This window comes from Typopeltis vanoorti, chromosome 4 (assembly GCF_054136105.1).
Source record: "Typopeltis vanoorti isolate ZY-2024b chromosome 4, IOZ_Tvanoo_1.0, whole genome shotgun sequence".
In the NCBI taxonomy this organism is placed as follows: Eukaryota; Metazoa; Arthropoda; class Arachnida; order Uropygi; family Thelyphonidae; genus Typopeltis; species Typopeltis vanoorti.
This window is the reverse complement of record NC_143552.1, coordinates 58,466,417-58,487,908: the sequence shown is the minus strand read 5'-3', so window position 1 is coordinate 58,487,908 and position 21,492 is coordinate 58,466,417. Positions and strand designations below refer to the sequence as shown.

The window sequence follows — 21,492 nt, the reverse complement described above, 5'->3', positions numbered from 1 at the left end:
GATGAATTTCTGGGTTTTGACTATTAAAAGGTAGGTACTCTTTCCTAGTTAGATTAGGTATTTGTTGAAAGTAGACCTATTTATTACTTTATATTTGAAATACTGTAAATTCATTATAATATTCAGTGATAAAGTTTTTTTCCTAAAAAATGTGTACAAAAAAGGGGGTGCATCCTATACATCGGCAAATATGGTAAATGATGTCTTTGATTTCAGGTGAAATTTATCAGCTAAAATCAAATTAGAATTCATTGGCACTTTTAGATAACAGATAAAATGATTGAATGTAAAGATTTATTTTTTGAAGTATTTTTTTATAACTTTCTAGTCATAAACAAACATTATACATTTAAAAAGATTATCACAAAAGAACAAAATGCAAATAAGTTTTATAGACTTCCTGCGGTATATTTTATTAACTAATATGACTAAATCACAATGTTTTACAGTTTTATTTAATATCTATATAAATCATGGCAAAATGAATGTTTCAAAAAAAACCTTTCCTGTATGAATCAAACATAAATATAAGCAACTACTTTATCATTCTTTCAATTCTTCAAAGGTGGAGCTGGGTTTAAATAAATCAAGCCTGACTGGTATGCCTGCAAAATGAAAACAATGATTAATATTCAACTAGCATTTCACCTGACTTTTTTTTCTTTAATTTGTGGAAAGAAGGAAAAAGAATACAGGAAAACGATCACACACACACACACAAGTTGCCTCAGTCCTGAAGATACTTCAGGTGCAAACTTTGTTTGCTTACACTTGGATAAAGGATTAAACACACACACACACACACACACACACACACACACACACACACACACACACACACACACACACACACACACACACTTATTTGACTCCCAACACAAAAGGCCGTAAACCTATTGGAAGTTTATTTTGCATTTGGTTAGACTATAATAAATTTAATTTAACCTTTATCCAAGTGTAGGCAAACAAAGTTTGCACCTGAAAATATCTTCAGGACTGATGTAAGGGGGTGCAACACCAGGCAACTCCGAGCAAAGGTGGACTAAGTAAGCTCTCATCACTCCTAGTCTCAGTATCTCCCATAATGCAAAGCACATCTCCTTGTGGACATGTATAGTGCTATGCATTAAGGGAAGGGCCACTACCAAGACCAGTGTCAACCTTTATTGAGGTCTCGTCAGTGGAAGGCAGACCCACTGACGAGAGGGTCTGCCTTCCACTGACGCAATAGGAGAGGTCATATTTACCTACACAAGTTGCCAACAGGTGTACCACCTTATTATTGAATTACTCTAGATTTAGAGAAAGATGTTGGAAGTTTATTTTGCACTTGGTTAGACTATAATAAATTTAGTTTAATCCTTTATCTAAGTGTTGGCAAAAAAAGTTTGCGTTTGAAGCTTCAGGACTGAGGCAACTCGTGGTAAAGATGGACCAAGCTCTCATCACTTGTCTTAGTATCTCCCATAATGCAAAGCACGTATTTTTCCAAACAATAAAAATATCATCAACATATCTCCACCAAACTGTGGGTTTAGGTGATTAAATTAACTCTTTGCATCAAAAAATTAAATTCACTCTAGAACTTGAGAAAGATAACCAATTACCATTTCTGGACATATTAATCAAGAAACGAATAGATGGTTGTATCAGCCTTATGGTTTGTCATAAACCCACCAATACTTGCAACTTCACTTATTCACACCATATTTCTCAGAAACTTAGCATTATACACATGCTAAAAAATAGAGCCTCTCTCATTACGACAGATGATAAAGACCTCCAAGATGAACTGACCCTGATATCAAATAACCTTACAAAGAATGGTTATCCTAGAAAATTGATCCACAAGATTATTTTCTGTGACCCCCCACACACACAAAAACAACCTGAAGATATACATTATAATTCTACCATAGTGATTCCTTTTGTGGGGACAATTTCTATTAAGATTGCCAGACACCTCAAGCTGCAAGGAATAAGAGTGGCTTTTAAACCTGCACAGGCCATTCGCCAATTGTTACAATCTCCAAAAGACAGTCATCCATTTTCTAAATATGTCGGAGTTTACAACATTCCCCGCTCGTGCAGCTTGAACTACATTGGCCAGACTTCAAGAAGTTTTGAAATCAGGAAGAAGGAACACATAGGCTATGTTCTCCCCAGGACCTTTTGAATGGGCAAACCACCCAGCTGGTTTTACTGACCACCTGGCTAATTAATGCTGTGAATTAACATGGTTAAATAATGAGCAAGAACGGAAAAATAATTTGACATTTTTTAATTAAGTGATGAGAAATCGAACCTGAGAGTCTCGATACTTGTGAGACCAGCTCAATTCTTGCATTGCAAGCCAATCTCGAGTGCTTCAGATATTCACTTTGATGCACACCAATCCATATGCAGAAGAAGGCAAAAATAGGGATCTCGAAAACAACAGTATTGGTCAAAGAAGATCTTTTACGAAAGAGACATAATTTTGATGCTTGAAAGAAATCAATTGTGAAAATTGAGCAAATTCGAATCAAAGGCAAAAATCGATGTTAAAAATCTACATTTATTTTTCTTAATAATGGTTTTTGTCCAACGATCATGAGTCAAGTATTTAATATTTTATTTTATAAAAGAAAATAGGATTGCGCATCAAATTAGTTGTGATCTTAGGGAATTCTCAAAACTCTTGAGACTATGCCATCAGTCTCGAGTGATACCAATTCCCATTCCTCGTAATTAATACTTATAAATAGTAAAATTGTGACATAACATGTGTTATGTGTCTCAGGTATTACTGTCAGTGCACAATTCAGTGATTTGTTCTGATTAACTTAACAATGATATTTTGTACTTATTAAATTACTCCATAATGAGTAAAAATTCAAGTCAGAAAACCACACTCTTAAGTTATTTTAAGAAAGATGAAACCGATAAGCATAGTAGCGAAGACACCAAACCAACAACAGAATCGTCGATTTCTGCAGTCTCTTTCAAATGTAAAATGTGCATCTAAACCCTGCTTATCGGGTATTAACAGTGAGTGGTTTAAAAAATTCCATTGGTTAGTGGTAAAAGATAATGGAATGATGCGTTCCACATGTATGAAATATGGAAAGAGACGACCCACAAACAAGTGACTTGGGTAACTATGCCATGCACAAGACTTCGAAAAGAAAGCTTGGTTGACCATGAACAAAGAAAGTTACACAATGATATCTGTTCAGATATAATTGAAAAATGTATACTAGAAGAAACTAGAATAGGGCAAATTGAAAAATTGATTTTGATTAACTTGCAGAGAGAGATGCTTTTCTGGGAGCTTTAAGATTATGTGTTGGATAGCAAAAAATGAGTTACCACATACATTATTTGAAAAATTACTTGAGCATCGCAAGGCTATCGGCTGTTCTTACTTAGAACATCTTAATGTTGGTAAAAATACACATTATACCTCAGAAAGAATAATGCAACAGTTGATTGATATTTTAGCATCAGAACTGAAAAATATACATTCTGCAGATTATTTCAGTGTTTTATGTGCTGAAACTGCAGACATCTCAGTTTTAAAACAGCTGATTGTGCACATTAAATATGTTCGTCAACTTAGAAAAGAGGTCAGAGTTTAGTTTTGTATTAACTTGCAATATCATTGATGGGAACGCTGAGGCTATAACCAACAAAGTAAAACCCTTGACATGGCTTTAAAACTTGTAATCTGGTGGGCCTAGGATCTGATGGAGCAGCTGTCATGATTGGAAAGCAAAAGGGAGTTGCAAAACCTCAAAGATAAAACAGATGGACTCATGGTCAACTGTCATTGTGTAAACCATCTACTGGCTCTTGCTAATGTCCAAGCAGCTGCTGAAGTGCCTTATTTAATCATGTTTAATGATATCTTAAGGCAATTGTTTTTCTTCTTCCAAAATTCCTCAGTCAGGATGACTGGTTTAATCCAAATCCAAAATATACTGAACAGTCCTCAGATTAAACTTAAAAAGGCTAGTGACACTAAATGGCTGTCTCATGATTGTGCAATACAGTCTCTAAGAGATTTTCACTATATTATTTCAGGAAATTATAACGTACTAGGATATACATTAAAATAAATTTTTAATATATTTCTATATTTCGGCAACGTCTATATTTCGGCAAATATATTAAAATTTTATTTTAATGTATATCCTAGTACATTGTAATTTCCTGAAATAATATAGTGAAAATGCATAACCAACGTCTAAGCCTTTCCACGAGAAGTCTCTTAGAGAATGCATGGTGAGTGTCATAGCTGCATTGGAAAGAAAGGCAACCTAATGAAATGATATCACAACTGAAGGTTTAAGTAAATATAACAAATATACAATTTCGTAGCTTCACTAATGATGCTTTTAGATGTGTTACTGCATTTATTTAACTTGTCTAGATCATGGCAAAGGCAAGGTGATGATTTAACTGAAATAGAGCCAGTCTTAGAAGCCAGAAAACTATCCATCATGGAATTGAAAGACACTCCTTGTAGTCATTTTCAAAATCTTCATCAGCATTTTTCAGGAATGGTCAGACCTTCACATTGATTATTCAGATTCTAATGTTATTACGTTTAAGAATATGCAATATATGATTATTCAGATTCTAATGTTATTACGTTTAAGAATACAATATATGATAAACACATAGGCACAGTTGTTATTAAACACCTAGAAGCAAGATTTCCAGATATGCCAATCATTTCCTGCTTTTCAAGACTTTTCAATGCAAAAAGCATGATCAACGCGAGACTTCCGAGATTCTTTTTGATTATTATTCTAGAAATGGAAGTCCTGCAGTTTTAAACTATGAAAGTACTAAACTAGAATGGGCAGTTGCATCAAAAATGATTAATGGACAGTCATACAAAAATCTAGATCCAAGACAAATACTGCTGATATTAGCAGCAACATCTGAGCTCAAAGAGTCTTTTCCAAATTTAGCAAAACTAGCTGCTGTTGGACTGGCCATACCTGTGAGCACAGCTGAATGTGAAAGGGGTTTCTCTGCATTAGAAAGGATAAAAACCTGTATGAGGAATCCCATCAGTCAGAACACTAAATAATCTGATGCTGATTTCACTGGAGGGACCAGATCCAACATTTTAATTACGAAAAAGCTGTTGACAACTGGGCTTCTAAGAAGAAGAGAAGAATTAATGTATAGAATTTTAAGCTGTGAGCATTACAAGATTTTTCATTAGTTAATGAGAAAATAAGAAAAATCCTAGTCTTGTTTGTTATAATTACTATATGAAATATTATCCTTGTTTGAAGTAATTTCTAATAAAATTACTATTTTAATTCATTATGAAAAAGGGTCTTTCTTAACTCATTCAAAATTTTTGTACGCCCGGCTGGTAAAAATTTCTGGGGAGAACACTGCATAGGAGACATCAATAATAATAGAGAAGACAAATCAGGGTTAGCCTTTCATTTTGCTAGGACTAACCATGTTATAGAATGGGATAAAAGCTCAATGAATTATTTAGAGGAGGACTTACGCTCCCGAATTATAAAAGAAGCCACAACAGTTCTCCGTTCAGAACAAAACCTTAATAGAAACCAAGGATTGATTCTGCCCGAGATCTGGAAACCCCTCATTAGATCTTTCACCATGCCAGAATTAAATTTTGCTGCCAACTACAGAATGTTCCTACATAACTAGTAGATCATACACGTGCTATGCATGTGATGTACGCGTTCTTCTGCTTTTATAAAATGCAATTATATTCGGTTCATTTTATGGTTTTAGTATTAACAGATTTTAGCGTTTAAGTGTTCTTGTTTTTTTATACATCCTTTACCTTGATAAAGCCAACAGCCACAGTTGGCAAAACTAGTTGATTTAACTTGGTTTTAAAATAAATTTGACCAAAAAAAACCCCAAATAGTAATCATTCATTCTCTCTTATAGTTCTTGTGGTCAAAAATAACTGTATTATCATTATAGGCAGATTGTCGAACGGAAGTTATTACTACATGAAAAAGTTAAATCATTACTATTATATTAAACCTGTACACCTTCCCTGATGGTATACATCAGGAATTTTATGATGAAAATTTATTTTATTTATTCTGTATGGGGTTCCCCACTTTCCTCCCCTGTCTCTTAGGATGAAATGAGCCCTCCTAATGAGGCATTAAGTATGTTTATGACTGCGGATCTGTGTGTGTTCATGGGGCCAGTTTACCTGGTCTGGGGGATGAAAAACCTGAGTTTCCGGGTGAAAAAAAAAAACTCCCTACCTCTGTATGAGACCAACTAACTCATCTTTAGTCAAAAGGGACCAGATAAAGGTTTCTCACATCTTGGATGGGAATCGAACCCAGGTCTTTCCGACCAAAGGACTTCGTCTGTACTGACTGAGCTGTGGAGACTCATGATGAAAATAACCAGCATTAATAACAAAATCAAATAATTTTACAGTACTGTATCAGAAGAAAAGATTTTTGCAATAATCTTAATGATTTTGATGAATCATATAATAGATAGATCATTATATTACTAAATTTTGTTTTCTTTTGTAACATATGTACATAATTTGTTGTATTATTTACCTTTCATTGTTGTGTTTCATGGTATTAGTTAAACTTACTGTTAATAGCACTCCAATGAAATAATAAGAACTATTTTTTTCAAAATATGTTAAATTTATTTGCAGTCAAGAAAGGGGTAAGAAGCTAGGTTTTTCTCCCAGAAAACAGTGAGTGAAATAATTTGCAATTAGGGATAGTGAGTGCATCTAGTGTGAACGAATTTAAGGGAAGGTATAATAGCTGGTTTGGGTGATTTATAGCCTCCCTCAATGAGTACTTGACTCCATGGAGGTCTCAGATAATAATAATCTGGAAAAATGAAACAAGTGAAAATTCTTTTATTCTAATAATTTCTTATGCATTGTGGTATACTTCTTCAGAAATAAAGGCATTTTTAATTTGAATTTTTTTTTTCTTAATGATTTTTAATACCTGAACATTGGTTTAGTAAATAAGAGTCAAATAGTGAAAATAAAAGAAATAAATGTTGAAGAAAAAATATGTTCATGTTTTCAAGCCAGAATGTATATATGAGTACCTTATGTTCTGTGATATATATCAAACACAATTTCAATAACTTTGGAAAAAATTTATAGGTTATTAGAAATATATACACGTTAACACAAGAATAATGTTTAATTTGCCAAATATTTCAGCCTGAATATTACAGACCATCTTCAGTGGCTACATAGGAATAGTTAAAAAAAAGTGGAATACGAACAATTGATCATTCACACATAGAAAGAGCCGCGCGATGTCATATCGCTAAGTATTAGAAGAGTAAACATTTTTAAAGTCATAAAGAAATTAATTCAGAAATTCATATAATCTTAAATAACATTAGACTAATATAGGAAATTTACAAAAAAAATTAATGTGTTATCCTGATTAAACTTTCCCAAATTTTTGATATAGATATACAGTCATTACGATTCAAGTTAGGACATTGAAGTAAGGCCTCCACACTTTCTTTAAATAAATGTTCAAATTTGTAGCGACATCTGTGTAGGAGGAGAGTCTTGGACCAAAGGATGTTGTGGCTTGTTTCAAATCCATGCTGAGCTAATCCAGATTTCTCAGGTTTGTTGTGTTGAATTGATGACTGATGCTATTGAATTCTTTTTTCTATAGAACGTTCCAGTTTGTCCAAAGTAGGAAAGATTACAATTACAAGAAACTTGATACACACCAGGTAGAGATAGGGTTGAGCGTTTATCTTTAGATGAAGGAAAATAGGTGGATAATTTGTTAATAGGTGTATAACTGGCTGTTAAATCATATTTCTTCAGAATTCTTGAAATTGGTTCTGAAATCCCGGAAATGTAAGGAATTGGAATTCGACATATTGAATCTTTGCTATTCTGTGTCGGATTGTAAGAATCGAAAAGATGTTGTGCACTCGTTTTGGAGAAGCCATTTAGTTTCATGTGATGTTTGATAGTCTGTATATCTATATCAAAAATTTGGGAAAGTTTAATCAGGATAACATTTTTTTTTTCCCGTAAATTTCCTATATTAGTCTAATGTTATTTAAGATTATTATATGAATTTCTGAATTAATACATTTAATTATAACTTTAAAAATGTTTACTCTTCTAATACTTAGCGATATGACATCACGCAGCTCGTTCTATGTGTGAATGATCAATTGTTCGTATTCCACTTTTTTTTTTTTTTTAAAAAAACTATTCCTATGTAGCCACTGAAGATGGTCTGTAATATTCAGATCGAAATATTTGGCAAATTAAACATTATTCTTGTGTTAACGTGTATATATTTCTAATCATTATGTCACAAGTATTGTTAAAAAAATCAAATTTTATTCCTTCACGGGGAAAACTTCACCAAAAAAAAAAAAAAAAGGTAAATTAGGCAAACTATCAGTAACTCAAGGTAAGTTACGAGCAAGGATCAACTTTTTAAAAAAATGCCACAACAACAAGATAATTCCTAATTTTGCTAAGATTAAAGAAACCATTAAATCTCCTGCAGCTCATAATATTTACAGGAACACCAGTTTATCTTTAATCCATAATCAACTCAGAGCAGCTAAACATGATCTGGCTATTAACATTCATCAAGTTTCTGATCTCCGTACCTATATCTCCACAAACTTAGAACCACATCTTTCAAACATAGTTCTGAATGTAGACGCTCTTTACAACGTTCGTATAAAAAACAGAATTAACATCTAAACCACAAATATGATGTTCTTGGTTCTAAACAAATCAAGCCTTTCCAAGTTCCAGATAACTGGATCGTCAACGTATCCGGTCAGCCTTTAACTAATAATGAAATACTCATCCTCTCAAAAGGACACGTCTCTATAGTCCCTAAAAAGATTCCATATCTAGATTTTCTAGTTAATATCGAACATAACCTTTCTCATCTGTCAAGTGAAAAAGCTAATGCTCTCCGTCTAGAAGTTGCTTCTTCGCTACTCAAAGCCAAGCTTCCTCCTTCGAACATATCTCCTTCTGAAAAGAAAGCTATACATTCCTTAAGAAACAACAGTCACCTCATCATTACTAAAGCTGACAAGGGGAAAGCGATAGTAATTATGGACTCTTCAAACTATAGAAGAAAACTTTCCCTTTTACTTCGAGATCGCTCAACATACCAAGAACTCAATTACGATCCAACCAAAAGACAACTGAAGAAATTAAATTCCCTACTAGATGAGATCATAAGTTTGGATGTAGATAGTATTAAAAGAAAAAAAACTCATTCTGCAAGGCCTCCTAGGTTTTATGGTCTACTAAAAATACACAAGACAGATATTCCTCTTTGCCCTATAGTGGATTGTATCGATTCTCCTACTTATCGCATAGCCAAATATCTATCTAAATTATTGAAATCACACATTGGCAACTCACGCTCTTTTTTGAAAAACTCTTCTGATTTCTTAAATAAATTGAAAAACATCACTTTACAACCTACAGATCTTATGGTTATCTTTGATATAGAATCTTTATATACGAATGTACCTATCAAAGAGACTTTAGAATTACTTCCTGACATCTTCCCACAAAATATTATAAAGTCATTTGATTTCGTAATGCATTCTAGATATTTCTTATGTCAAAACAAATTTTACAACCAAGTGGAAGGTACAGCCATGGGAAGTCCACTTTCTCCTGCTCTTGCCAACTTTTATTTAGAACATCTAGAAGAAGACCTGTTCTCATCTCATCTATATTCCCTCACCCATTCTTTTGGATTAGATATATAGACAACATCTTTGCTGTACGGCCTCACAACATAGACTCCTTACCTTCCTTTTTGAGCGGTATCAGTTCCTTACATCCTCGTATAAAGTTTACCATGGAGATTGAAAAAGACAACAAGTTATCTTTTTAGACATCTTTCTCATCCGTTCACCTTCTGGTATTCTTACAACAACAGTTTACAGAAAACCAACTTTCACAGGTCGTTATATTCTCAAAGAATCTGCTCATCACCCTTGTCAAAAAACAGGAATCATAAAATGTTTAATCCGACGAGCCAAAACTAACTGTTCAACTTCTCATTTATTACAGAAAGAACTCTCGACTATCAAACATCAAATGAAACTAAATGGCTTCTCCGAAAAGAGTACACATCTTTTCTATTCTTACAATCCAACACAGAACAGCAAAGATTCAATACGTCGAATTCCAATTCCTTACATTTCCGGGATTTCAGAACCAATTTCAAGAATTCTGAAGAAATATGATTTAACAGCCACTTATACACCTATTAACAAATTATCCACTTATTTTCCTTCATCTAAAGATAAATGCTCAACCTTGTCACTACCTGGTGTCTATCAAGTTCCTTGTAATCGTTCCTACTTTAGACAAACTGGACGTTCTATAGAAAAAGAATTCAAGAGCATCAGTCATCAAATTCAACAACAAACCTGAGAAATCTGGATTAGCTCAGCATGGATTAGAAAAAAGCCACAACATCCTTTGGTCCAAGACTCTCCTCCTACACAGATGTCGCTACAAATTTGAATGTTTATTTAAATAAAGTGTGGAGGCCTTACTTCAACGTCCTAACTTGAATTGTAATGACTGCATATCTATACCAAAAATTTGGGAAAGTTTAATCAGGATAACACATTAATTTTTTTTTTTTTTTTTTTGTAAATTTCCAATATTAGTCTAATGTTATTTAAGATTATATGACTATCTGAATTAATATCTTTATGACTTTAAAAATGTTTACTCTTCTAATACTTAGCGATATGACATCACGTGGCTTGTTCTATGTGTGAATGATCAATTGTTCGTATTCCACTTTGTTTTTTTAAAACTATTCCTATGTAGCCACTGAAGATGGTCTGTAATATTCAGACCGAAATATTCAGCAAATTAAACATTATTCATGTGTTAACGTGTATATATTTCTAATCATTATGTCACAAGTATTGTTAAAAATCAAATTTTATAGGTTATTACTTTATCAGTATATCTTTTTTTAGATTGCTGACCTGGTTGGTTGAATGGTTAGCATATCTGCTCTCCAACTAACAGGTTGCAAGTTTTAATTGCCACGAGGACATGGTTTTATGAGATTGTCTTTAGATGGTAGATGAATTTCATTGCCAAGTGTGAGACTATTGCCCTTCTTATTTGGAGACCTGGAGTGGTTTGAAAAAGTTCCATGTTTGGTTTCTAGAGCAGGGTTTCCAAATCAGGTAAAAAAAAGTTAAAAAAAATAGGGAAAAAAAACAATCCTTAATCCTTAGCCCATCCATCAACTATTCCCTAGATGACGAACCTATATGGCACATCTGAGAATTTTGTTGGCACGTCAACGATTTACAGGTGATATCCTTTTACACGTTTATAAATTATTCAACCCTTTTTTTAAATTGTTACAATACATACAAGTTAAATTTTGTTTTACACAAGAGAGCAGCTATGAAGACGTGCATAAGATCGCATGACCCAAAGACAACCAACAATTGCTGAGTTGAAATTTCAGCTAATTCTCTTCAACTGAATTCCATAACATCTGAAACTGTCATAACAATATTCACTATATATATTTCTTAGTTTTAACACTTTCACAACGGGTGTCGTTTATCATTCTGACGGAACTTCTCATTACTGGCAGGCTAAACTCACACAAAGTTTCAACCAAGGGTTGAAACTTTGTGTGAGTTGAGCCTGCTCATGTAACTGAAAAATTGGACAATAGTTTTTAGTTAGATACTGTGTTTCCTGTGCAACATATGGTTTTGCTTGAGTATATACAGCACAGTTTCTGAGAGGGGGGGGACATGCGATTCATTAGTTAGCACAGTTTTTATCCCAGCTGTCTGTAATTGCACTATTTGTTGAGAAATATATTACACAGACTTCAAAAGGCTGTGCACCTTATTCAGGGATCCAATAAAACTACTTGTTTTTCTTGCATCTGCAGTATAATGAATGTTGGGGAGGATATGTTGTTAACCATAGGGAGCAAGTTACTGTAGCCTCAACGAGAACATGTTAAACCTGGCATTAGTAAGGTGGGATGTCACAGACCCCAAAGATTTTAAATTGACTAACTTTTTAACAACGTGTGGCAGTGAGTCATGCCTCAGTATAGCTTCCCCTCCCATAACCTGGTACTCGAAGCCATAGACGACAGGCTGTTGCACACAAGCAAGTTTAGTGTGCAGAGATGTAAAGTGTGCTGGAGTCCACCAGATCCCACCTTACCAAAAGTGCGACTATATTTACTTCCGAAACCTATGTTGTTTTCATGTATATTCTACTAAAATATTATCGTTCTTGCTGTGTCTTCTATATTTTTACATACCAGATATAAGCAAATACGTTTTTATTACAATTCCCAAAATATCCTCTAAATATTTAGAGGGTATTTTGAGAATAATATTTTTTTTTTTTTTTTTTAAACAGATGAGTTATGAGCAGGAAGAACAGAGGTTACATCAACTTATAGATGAGGCTTTGACAGACGAGGAGCCATTTAGTGGAGATGATAGTGAAATTGATTTAGAATTAGTCAGTAACCATGAATCTGATACAGAGCAAGACTGTGAGGAAGAATCCACTAATATTGATTAAAAAGATATGGATTTCTATAATAAACTACATTTTTGGGTGGGTCTGTGGGACCCCACCTTACCAGTTTCGTTACATTTTCCCACCTCACCAGCGCCGGGTTAAACATTTTTCGTGTGCGAGTATATGCAAAACTTTTTAATGTCTTTGTTCGTAAAGTAAAATCAGAAGTGCAAGTTATACGCAAGGCCAAGTTATATTCGAGTAAATATGGTAAGCATTTCACCGATTATTGATAATACAATAACCAATTTTACACTGAATAATAATATAAATTTATATATATACACACATACATACATATATACACCATATATATATCTTGGTGTCGCACTGATTAGATTGGCGGCTTGTCGAGAGCTCCTGAAAAGATTAGTAGTATTTTGTGTTAACATTAGAAATTTTACTAGAATTTTAAGTAGTATTGTTTGCTTTTTGTTTCTTGGTGTGTCTGTGCAATTTTTGCTTGTTTTCTGTTATTTTAATTATTAATTTTAAGATAAGATAGCGTACATGTGGCACCGATAAAGAAAAAAATGGCGGCCAGGTCGCTATGTTTGTTTAAGAGTTTTGATGTAAACGAATTTATGCAATGTGCTGTCTGTGAGATGTATGCCTTGCGAAGAGCGGTGGGAGTCTGGTTAGAAAGTGATAGTGGAGTTAATATGTGCAGAAAGTGTAAAGAGAATGAGGATTTCAAGCGTGTTTCGTGTCGCGAGAGTGATATCGTTAACGATAGTCAGAATGTAGAAAATGGCAGTGTGCTAGAGAATTGCGTGGTAGTGCCAGATAGGTGTGAGAGCGTCGTTGAAAGTGTAAATGAAGGTAGAAATACAGAGCGAAAGGATGATTTGATTGATAATGAAAATGGCAAGATAAATGCGAGTAGTGAAATTGCCCGTTTGAACGGTGCGATACACAGAGCTAAAAGGCAACTGGAATGTATGGAAAAATGTGTGCTGAACGTACCGACAAATAACCGGCGAAAGTCTGCGACGGCAAATAATAGAATGTTCATAAACGTCAATAAAATGAAGGAGCGAGTGCTGTATGGGGATTCGCTATTAAGAGGTGTAATAGTTGAGAGTTTAATGAAGTCGTACCAGCCGGGTGCGAACATAAAGGACGTCAGCGAATCTATTCGACTGCAAAAACAGAGGGTGAAAGAGATGATAATCGTGGCAGGAACAAATGATTTGAAAGAGGACAAAATGGAAATGATAGAGGATGTGAGGGAATTATTTGACAACTAAGTGTTTAGAAGGAGGGCCATAATTGCCAATGACTTTATGCGTGGGTTATGCATGGAGAGTGGTGTGGAATTTGTGGATGTGTGGAATGAGTTCGATGGGCGAAAGGACTTATATAAGATGGATGGGTTACATTTGAATGGAGTTGGTGTACGGAGACTTGAAAAAATGTTGATGAATGATGTGGATGTACAGACTCAGGGAAACTAGATTTATTAAGGGGGGGAGAGTAGATATGCAGACTTGAGGGAGGCAGTTGAGTGTATGAATGAGTATATTATGCTCGAGCGAGTACGAAGGACAACAAATCAGAATGGGATAGTTAGTATAAGGCATCAAAGTAGGGATAGGACAAATGGGCTTCTGCAATTCATGTACACTAATGCCAGGAGTATTAGGAACAAGAAGGAAGAGTTTTTGGCCATGGTTGGCACTTCCAGGCCACAGGTTGTTGGTATTAGTGAAACACGGCTGACAGAGGATGATAACGCTAGTGGGATTGAATGCGACGGGTATAGCGTGTTCAGGAGTGACAGGGTGAATAAAAAGGGGGGGGTGGGAGTGTTATCGATGATAGCTGATGAGCTGCAGCCAAGGAGCATAGAAGTTGAACTGCAGGATAGAGAAAAGAGCACATTTGATGCTGTTTTGTGTGAGATAGAATCTAGCAGAACAAAATATACAATTGGGTGCTGCTATAGACCAGGTGATGGAATAGATGGTGGGGATAGTATGCATAGGCAAATAGAAGAAATGAGTGGAAGGAGGGTAATTATTATGGGTGATTTCAATTATGGTAACATTCACTGAAAAGAGGAGAGGGCACATGGAGGAAGGAATTGCATTTTATGCGGTTATTAAGGGACAACTATCTACGGCAACATGTAGTGGAAAATACCAGGGGGAAGAGAGTGCTGGACCTTGTAATTGCAACTGAGAACGTGGCTGTAACGAACATGACCATGTTGCCACCAATTGGTGAGAGTGACCATAAGGTCATGACTTGGAAGGTGGCTAAAGGAGTGGAATTTACAATTAAGACAGGGTACATGTGGAATTATCGGGCTGGTGAGTATGACAAGCTTAGGTGTGTGCTTGGCTCAGTGCCATGGCATGTAAAACTGCAAGGGCTGGATGTTGATAGTGCATGGGAGGTGGTTAAGAAGTGTTTGCAGGAGGCAATGGTTGACTGTATACCAAGAGTCCAAATAATAAATCAAGTAGGGGTTAAATGGATGAATAACACTATTAAGCTTGAGCTGCAAAAAAATAAACAATTGTGGAGGGAATTTAAGGAGAAAGGTGACCATCAGGCACAGGAACAGTATAAAGCTCAGGCCAGGATGGTAACAAGGGTGGTAAGAAAAGCAAAAGCAGATACGAAAGAAAATTGGCCATGCACGCTAAAGAGAATCCCAAACAGTTTTTTCAATATGTTGCAAGTAAAAGGAAAAATGCTCATGGTAGAATGATCTTAAAAAATGCTGAGGGTAGGGAGGTAACCAAATTAGTCGATATTGTGGAATTACTGAGCGAGCACTTTGCAAAAGTATATCATCCAGGTGGTGACTTTGCAGGAATGGAAGAACCAACTGCTTATACTGGAATTGTGATGAATGAAGTAGAGGTAACTAGTCTATTACAGAACCTCAATGTCAATACATCTGTCTGATTGGATGGTATACCAGCTCGTGTCGTACATGAAGTGGCTAAAGAATTGTCAGTGCCCTTGACCATTTTGTTTAATTTGAGCCTCGGGTCTGGGTCAGTCCCAAGGGGGTGGAAAGAGGAGAAAATAGTTCCACTGCACAAAGGTGGTTCCAAGGCTGCTGTTGAAAATTACCGGCCAATCAGCATAACAGGAATCATTATCAAGGTCTTAGAGAAAATAGTCAAGAGGAAAATACAAGCTTTGATAGAAGAAAATGGGATACTGTATCGGGGACAGCATGGTTTTGTGAAGGGTAGGTCATGCCTCAGTAACTTGCTCACGTATTATAACACAGTGACGGCTGAACTGGATAAGGGTAATGGGTTTACAGTGATTCTACTGGACCTTACTAAGGCCTTTGACAGGATACCACATGAAATTCTAATCAGTAAATTGCAGCATATGGGGATGGACATAGGGTTGGTGAGATGGATAGGAGGGTGGTTGACGGAGAGATATCAGAGAGTGGTTTACTCAGGAGTAGTCCACAAGACGGCCTGTGACTAGTGGTGTGCCACAAGGATCGGTTCTTGGACGACCACTGCTGTTTAATTTGTTCATTAATGATATAGGAAAGGATCTGAGAGGAACAGTTCATTTGTTTGCGGATGATGCGAAGTTGGGTAGGGGAATAGTGAATGCAGATGACTTCAAAATTTTGCAGGATGATTTGGATAGATTGGAGGTCTGGGCTAAGGAGAATGGATGTCAATTTAATGTGGCAAAATGTAAGGTTATGCATTTTGGGGTGAAAAAATTGGTGGCAGTTTACTGCATTGGTGGAACTGTGCTCCAGGAAATTGATGAGGCACGAGATTTAGGAGTGTTGGTGGATAAGGAATTGAAATTTAGGGGACACATTGCAAAAGTAGCCAAATCAGCTCATCAAATCACTTGGTTGCTGAAGAATACGTTGACAAGCAGAGACAAGCAGGTTATTGTTCCTCTGTATCGAGCCCATCTCAACTACTGTGCCCAGATTTGGTCACCTAGGTTTCTTCTTGATGGGGAGGAGGTGGAGAGGATCCAGAGGTGAGTGACCAAGATGATAGCAGGTCTGTGGAATGAACCTTATGTGAACTGGTTGAGGATTTGTGGGTTGCAAAAATTGGTTGATAGGCGGAGGAGGGGAGATATGATTGAGACATTCAAATTACTGAAGGGTTTCTATAAAATTAATTCAGAAGATATTTTTGAGAACAGGGCTGGTTGTGGGAGGACTAGGGGACATCCATGGAAACTAGGCAAAAGTGTGGTTAGTAAAGGTGTTAGAGCTGGGTTCTTTACTTTTAGAGTAGTGAATGAGTGGAATGCGTTCCCTGAGTCTGTGGTGGATGCTGTAACAGTGAATGAGTTTAAGGCGAGGTATGATAGATACTGTATGATGTTGAATAGTTGTGATGAATATGATTTGGGGCCTCCCTCAATGAGTCTAATGACTCCCTGGAGTTGCTCGTAATAATAATAATAATAGTAGTAATAATATAAATAAATATTATAAATAAAATATATTATTTATAAAATATTATAAATAAATAACTATATATATATATATATATAAATAAATTAAGTTAGATTAATTTTCTATTAATTTTCCCCCTATTAAAAACTGCCCAGCACGTCAGCAACTTGATTGGTAAATTTTTGGTACACACACATAAAAAGATTGGCCACCACTGAACTATACTGATCTACTATTGTTTAATGACCTTTTGTTGGCATTAGTCACATTATAAAGAAAAAAAAAAAGAGATCATGGTTACTAATGCTGGAAAAGTTAGACACGTTCATGGAATATGAAATATGTTGTGTTTCAAGGAGATTGTTATTAGTAATTCTTTTGCAGATAACAAGTGGAACATCTCAGCCACTGTAAGTTTCATCTCCTTATCAGATTATGCTGAAAGGAAATGAAGGCTTAACAATAGTCAAGAAGTTATATGGGTAGCAGGATTAGATCTTTATTTAAAAAGCATAGTGAGTACTTCTGATATAATTTTACATTACTTTTAACTTGTAATGCAATAATTCAAACACTGTTGGATATATGCTGTGTGCATGAGTGCTATTTTTAGTTCTTTGTGAAAAATTCTGTTTAAAATACAGCATTTGTATCTATATACTGTTTAGATTTTGTTTTTTTAGAAAGATCACTTAACAGATGGGTGATGGGAGAAAGAAAGTGGCATTAAACCTGATATTAGAATTACAGGTATCAAACTTAAATTTCTGCTTTATGCAGATCATGTTGCACTCCTACATATCCAGTGCAAGTCCCTAAGATTCTCTGACTAAATCACCAGCCTAGTTGGTAGAGTAGTTAACCCAAAGCTTGTGGTTTGAATCTCGTCATGGGCATGGATGTTTGTAATTGACTTTAGGTGGCAGATGAATTTCATTGTCTAGTGTGACAACTCTGTCCTGTTTATTGTATGCCTGAAGTGATTTAAAAAAGTTCCATGTTTGGTCTCTAGAGAAGAGTTTCCAGACTATGTAAAAATATCAAAATATATAAAATTAATAAAAAATTAGAAAAAAAATCCAGCCTACTCATAGTACAAATGTACTTTAGGTTTACAGAAAAAAATCTTTTGTGGGTGTGAGGTACATAAACAATGAATAGCAGCTGTAACAAATTTTGCATTGAAAATCAGCAATAAAAAGACCAAAATTATGAAAATAGGCAGGAATATAGAAACCTTCAGCAGCATTCTCAATAGGGAACCTATAATACAAGTAAAATATTTTAGCTATTTAGGAACAGTTTTTAGTGAACATGGCAAATTAAATATGGAAATAGACAACAGTATAAACAAACCTGGTATAGTAGAGATCTAGCTGAATAAATGTATATGGAATAACAGAGAAATTCGACAACACACTAAACTAGCAACGTACAGGACAGTGATCAAACCAGTATTAAACTATAGATCTGAGAATTGTGTTAAAAATATCTATGGTCTCAAAGATTAGAGAAACAGATGGGGAGTTTAGTGTATTTCAACTGTCTACCTACATCATTCAGTTGGAGGCACTCATTTGACTAACATGTGGCACGTTAAGTGGCTTTAATGTTAAAAATTGAGTACTGCACTGTGATAAAATTTTTCACCAAAGAAGGGATTTTTACAATTGCCATCAAACAGTGATTGGACGGTGTTTGAGATGCTTCCCTTCATATTCCACCGTGAAGGAATGGGCTAAACGGTTTGCCTAGGAAAAGAGAGCATCGAAGATGAGCCTTGTGATGGTTTGGCCTGTGGACATGATAACTGAGGAAAATGTTTCTCATGTTGAGGAGGGACTGTTCAGTGATAGATGGGTGAAGCTCAACGAAATCTCAGCGAGGTTGGGACTTTCCATAACAACCATCTTTTTGCGTCTTTCACAAGAAGTTTCACATGATGAAGGTCAGTGCAAGGTGGGTGCCCTGACCTCTCCCTTCCATTCAGAAGGAGTATCGTGTGACCGGTTCCCAGAAGTTTTTAGAGCTTTGCCAAGGGAATCAGAGAGAAGTGCTGGAATCCATTGTCATCAGGAATGAAACTTTTATTCCTGATCTTTTATTATGATCCTCTTTGCAAAAGGGAATCTATGGAGGGGCACAAACCAGGTGGAAGCACACTGAGAAAAGCCAAGGTTACCAAGAGATTATGGCAACAAACTTTTGGGATTGCCAGGGAATTCTCGATTGACTACCATGAATGCAGAATGTTATGCTTCAGTCTGCATAAACTGATAAAAGAGAAGAGACGAGGAATGCTGAATCGTCATGTTCACCTACTTCATGACATTGCTCTAGTTCATATGGCTATTGTTGTGAAGGCTACAGTGAAGGATTGTGGCTTCCAGGAGATTGAACACCCCTTACAGCCTAGTGACTACTACCTTTCCTCAGTCTTGAAACTGAAGAAAGGCCTTCGAGGAAGAAATTTCTGACAATAAGGTGAATGATGCAGTTTTAGGCCATTTTGCAGACAAAAGTACAGACTATTTTTTCAAGGACAAAGAAATGTTAATTCAAAGATGTGAAAAGTGTGTTGAAGTAAAGGGATATTATATTAAAAATGACATAGTTGTTATCTTTTTATCTCTAAAAGTTAGTCAGGCCAGAAACTTATGGACGTATATTAAAAATGAAGACATTAGGAAAGGAACTTGACATTGCAAGCATTCAAAACATGTGAGCAGGGCTAATCTAAGGAAGTATGGTCATTTAAACAAAGTAGAAGGAGAAGGTTAGAAATGCAGGTGTTTGATGTCAAGAAGGCAGGAAGAAGACCCAGAGGAACCCAAGATCTATGAGGATTGATTCAGTTAGAAGTGCCTTGGAACATGGAAATGTCAGAATTCCAATATTGTCACATCTAACAAGTTATAGACTAATTTGGAGGAAAATTGTTGATAGGAGATTAATAATAAAGTAAAGTTAATCAGCACTACGGTGCTGTCATAGTAGCCTGTACACCTGATATGTATCCCTTAAGGGTACATATCAGGAAATTGTTGATGAAAGATCGCCTTTGTAATAAAAGAGAATGAGTTAATGGAGTTAAATTACACTGCATTAAGTGCATTGCTGCAATAATACAGTTCTTTCTTTTGATATATAGTGTATTCTTGATTATTCATTTTGTTGATAATCTGTGCAAGAATTTTCTGTACTTTTTTTTTTTACAAATTTATGGAAATTGCACTGTTTTCTATTTCAAGCATTAAGTTATACAGCACTTATTTCACTAAGCATTCACCTTTGGATTTTAATGACAATGTGGTATTGTTTACTAATGCAAAGGAGGCAATCTTTGCCTTAAAAAAAAATCCTTTCATAAGATCTTTTCTTTACTTACATTTGTAAAAAGATCTTATGCAGGGACTTTTTTTTTTAAAGCAAAACAACCATCTTGTTCTTGGAGGGTTAATGGATTTTTTACAACACTCAAAAAGAATTAAAATAGAATTTAATACTTCCTATATTTCGTCCTAGTCACTAGGACACCTACGGGGATTACAAAAACAATTAATGTAACATATATACAAATAACAAACAATACTAAGCCCAACCACGTGGGTGACACTAAAGTCCTATCTAGGTAGAGCGCCCTCTATGGGCAGTAGTAGGTGGCCTGGAATGTAAGGTGGGAACTCTGATGATGAGTGTTTCCCAAATCTTCGGAAGCTTAATGCAACCATATTTATTGAGATTTGGTTGGTTTTTGAGAGCTGCTGCTGCTTCTAAGAAAAGTCTCTCTTTCTTGAATTTGCTGTGGTGGGGCATGGTGGTTTTCTTCCATGATACCCTGTGGGTGGTGTTCAAAACATGGTCAGCCAAGCCTGAATGGCCATAGTTGTGTTTGAAGATGTAAGACTTGCGTTCCTCTAGACGGATGGATGCTGATCTGCCTGTCTGTCCAAAGTACGCCAGCTTACAAGAACAGGGTACTTTGTACACTCCAAGCAGAGAGAGAGAGGAGGGAGCTGATCTTTCTTAAGCCTCTACACACGTAACCATCTTGTTCAGTTAATGCTGGTTATGGTAATTGCATCTTTTATGGTGCATATATACTATAGAGCAGGGATTCTCAACCTATGGTATGCGGACCACTGGTGGTACGTGAGCCACTGCCTTACTGGTACATCTAATATCTTGAATTAATGAGATTCGTGCATCCAATTCTAAATTAGAGTATTCAACCTGTCTCCTTAGACAGGTTGAATCCTCTAATTTAGGCAATTTAATGGAACTTGCCATTCCTCTGCTGCATCCCTCTAAGAGTAAGTATTTTATGTCATCCAGTATTCATTCATTTGGTTGGTTTGCCTGTTTTGAGGGATGAAAAGACAGAAATTTGAATCCAGGTCTTTCCAACCAAAGGGGCTTTGTCGGAATGGACTGAGTTAGGCTCCTC

General features: G+C 35.6%; 1 protein-coding gene across 1 annotated transcript in view; it reads right to left on the bottom strand.

Annotated features, from left to right (window-relative positions):
• Positions 1–383: 383 nt before the first annotated feature.
• COX7B (Cytochrome c oxidase subunit 7B) overlaps positions 384–21,492 on the bottom strand; it is a 59,413-nt gene continuing 38,304 nt past the window's right edge. The window contains exon 3 of the mRNA XM_090391206.1: positions 384–605. Within this exon, the coding sequence (XP_090247332.1) occupies positions 552–605 (54 nt within the window). The 3' untranslated portion in view covers positions 384–551. The remainder of the gene's footprint in view (positions 606–21,492) is intronic.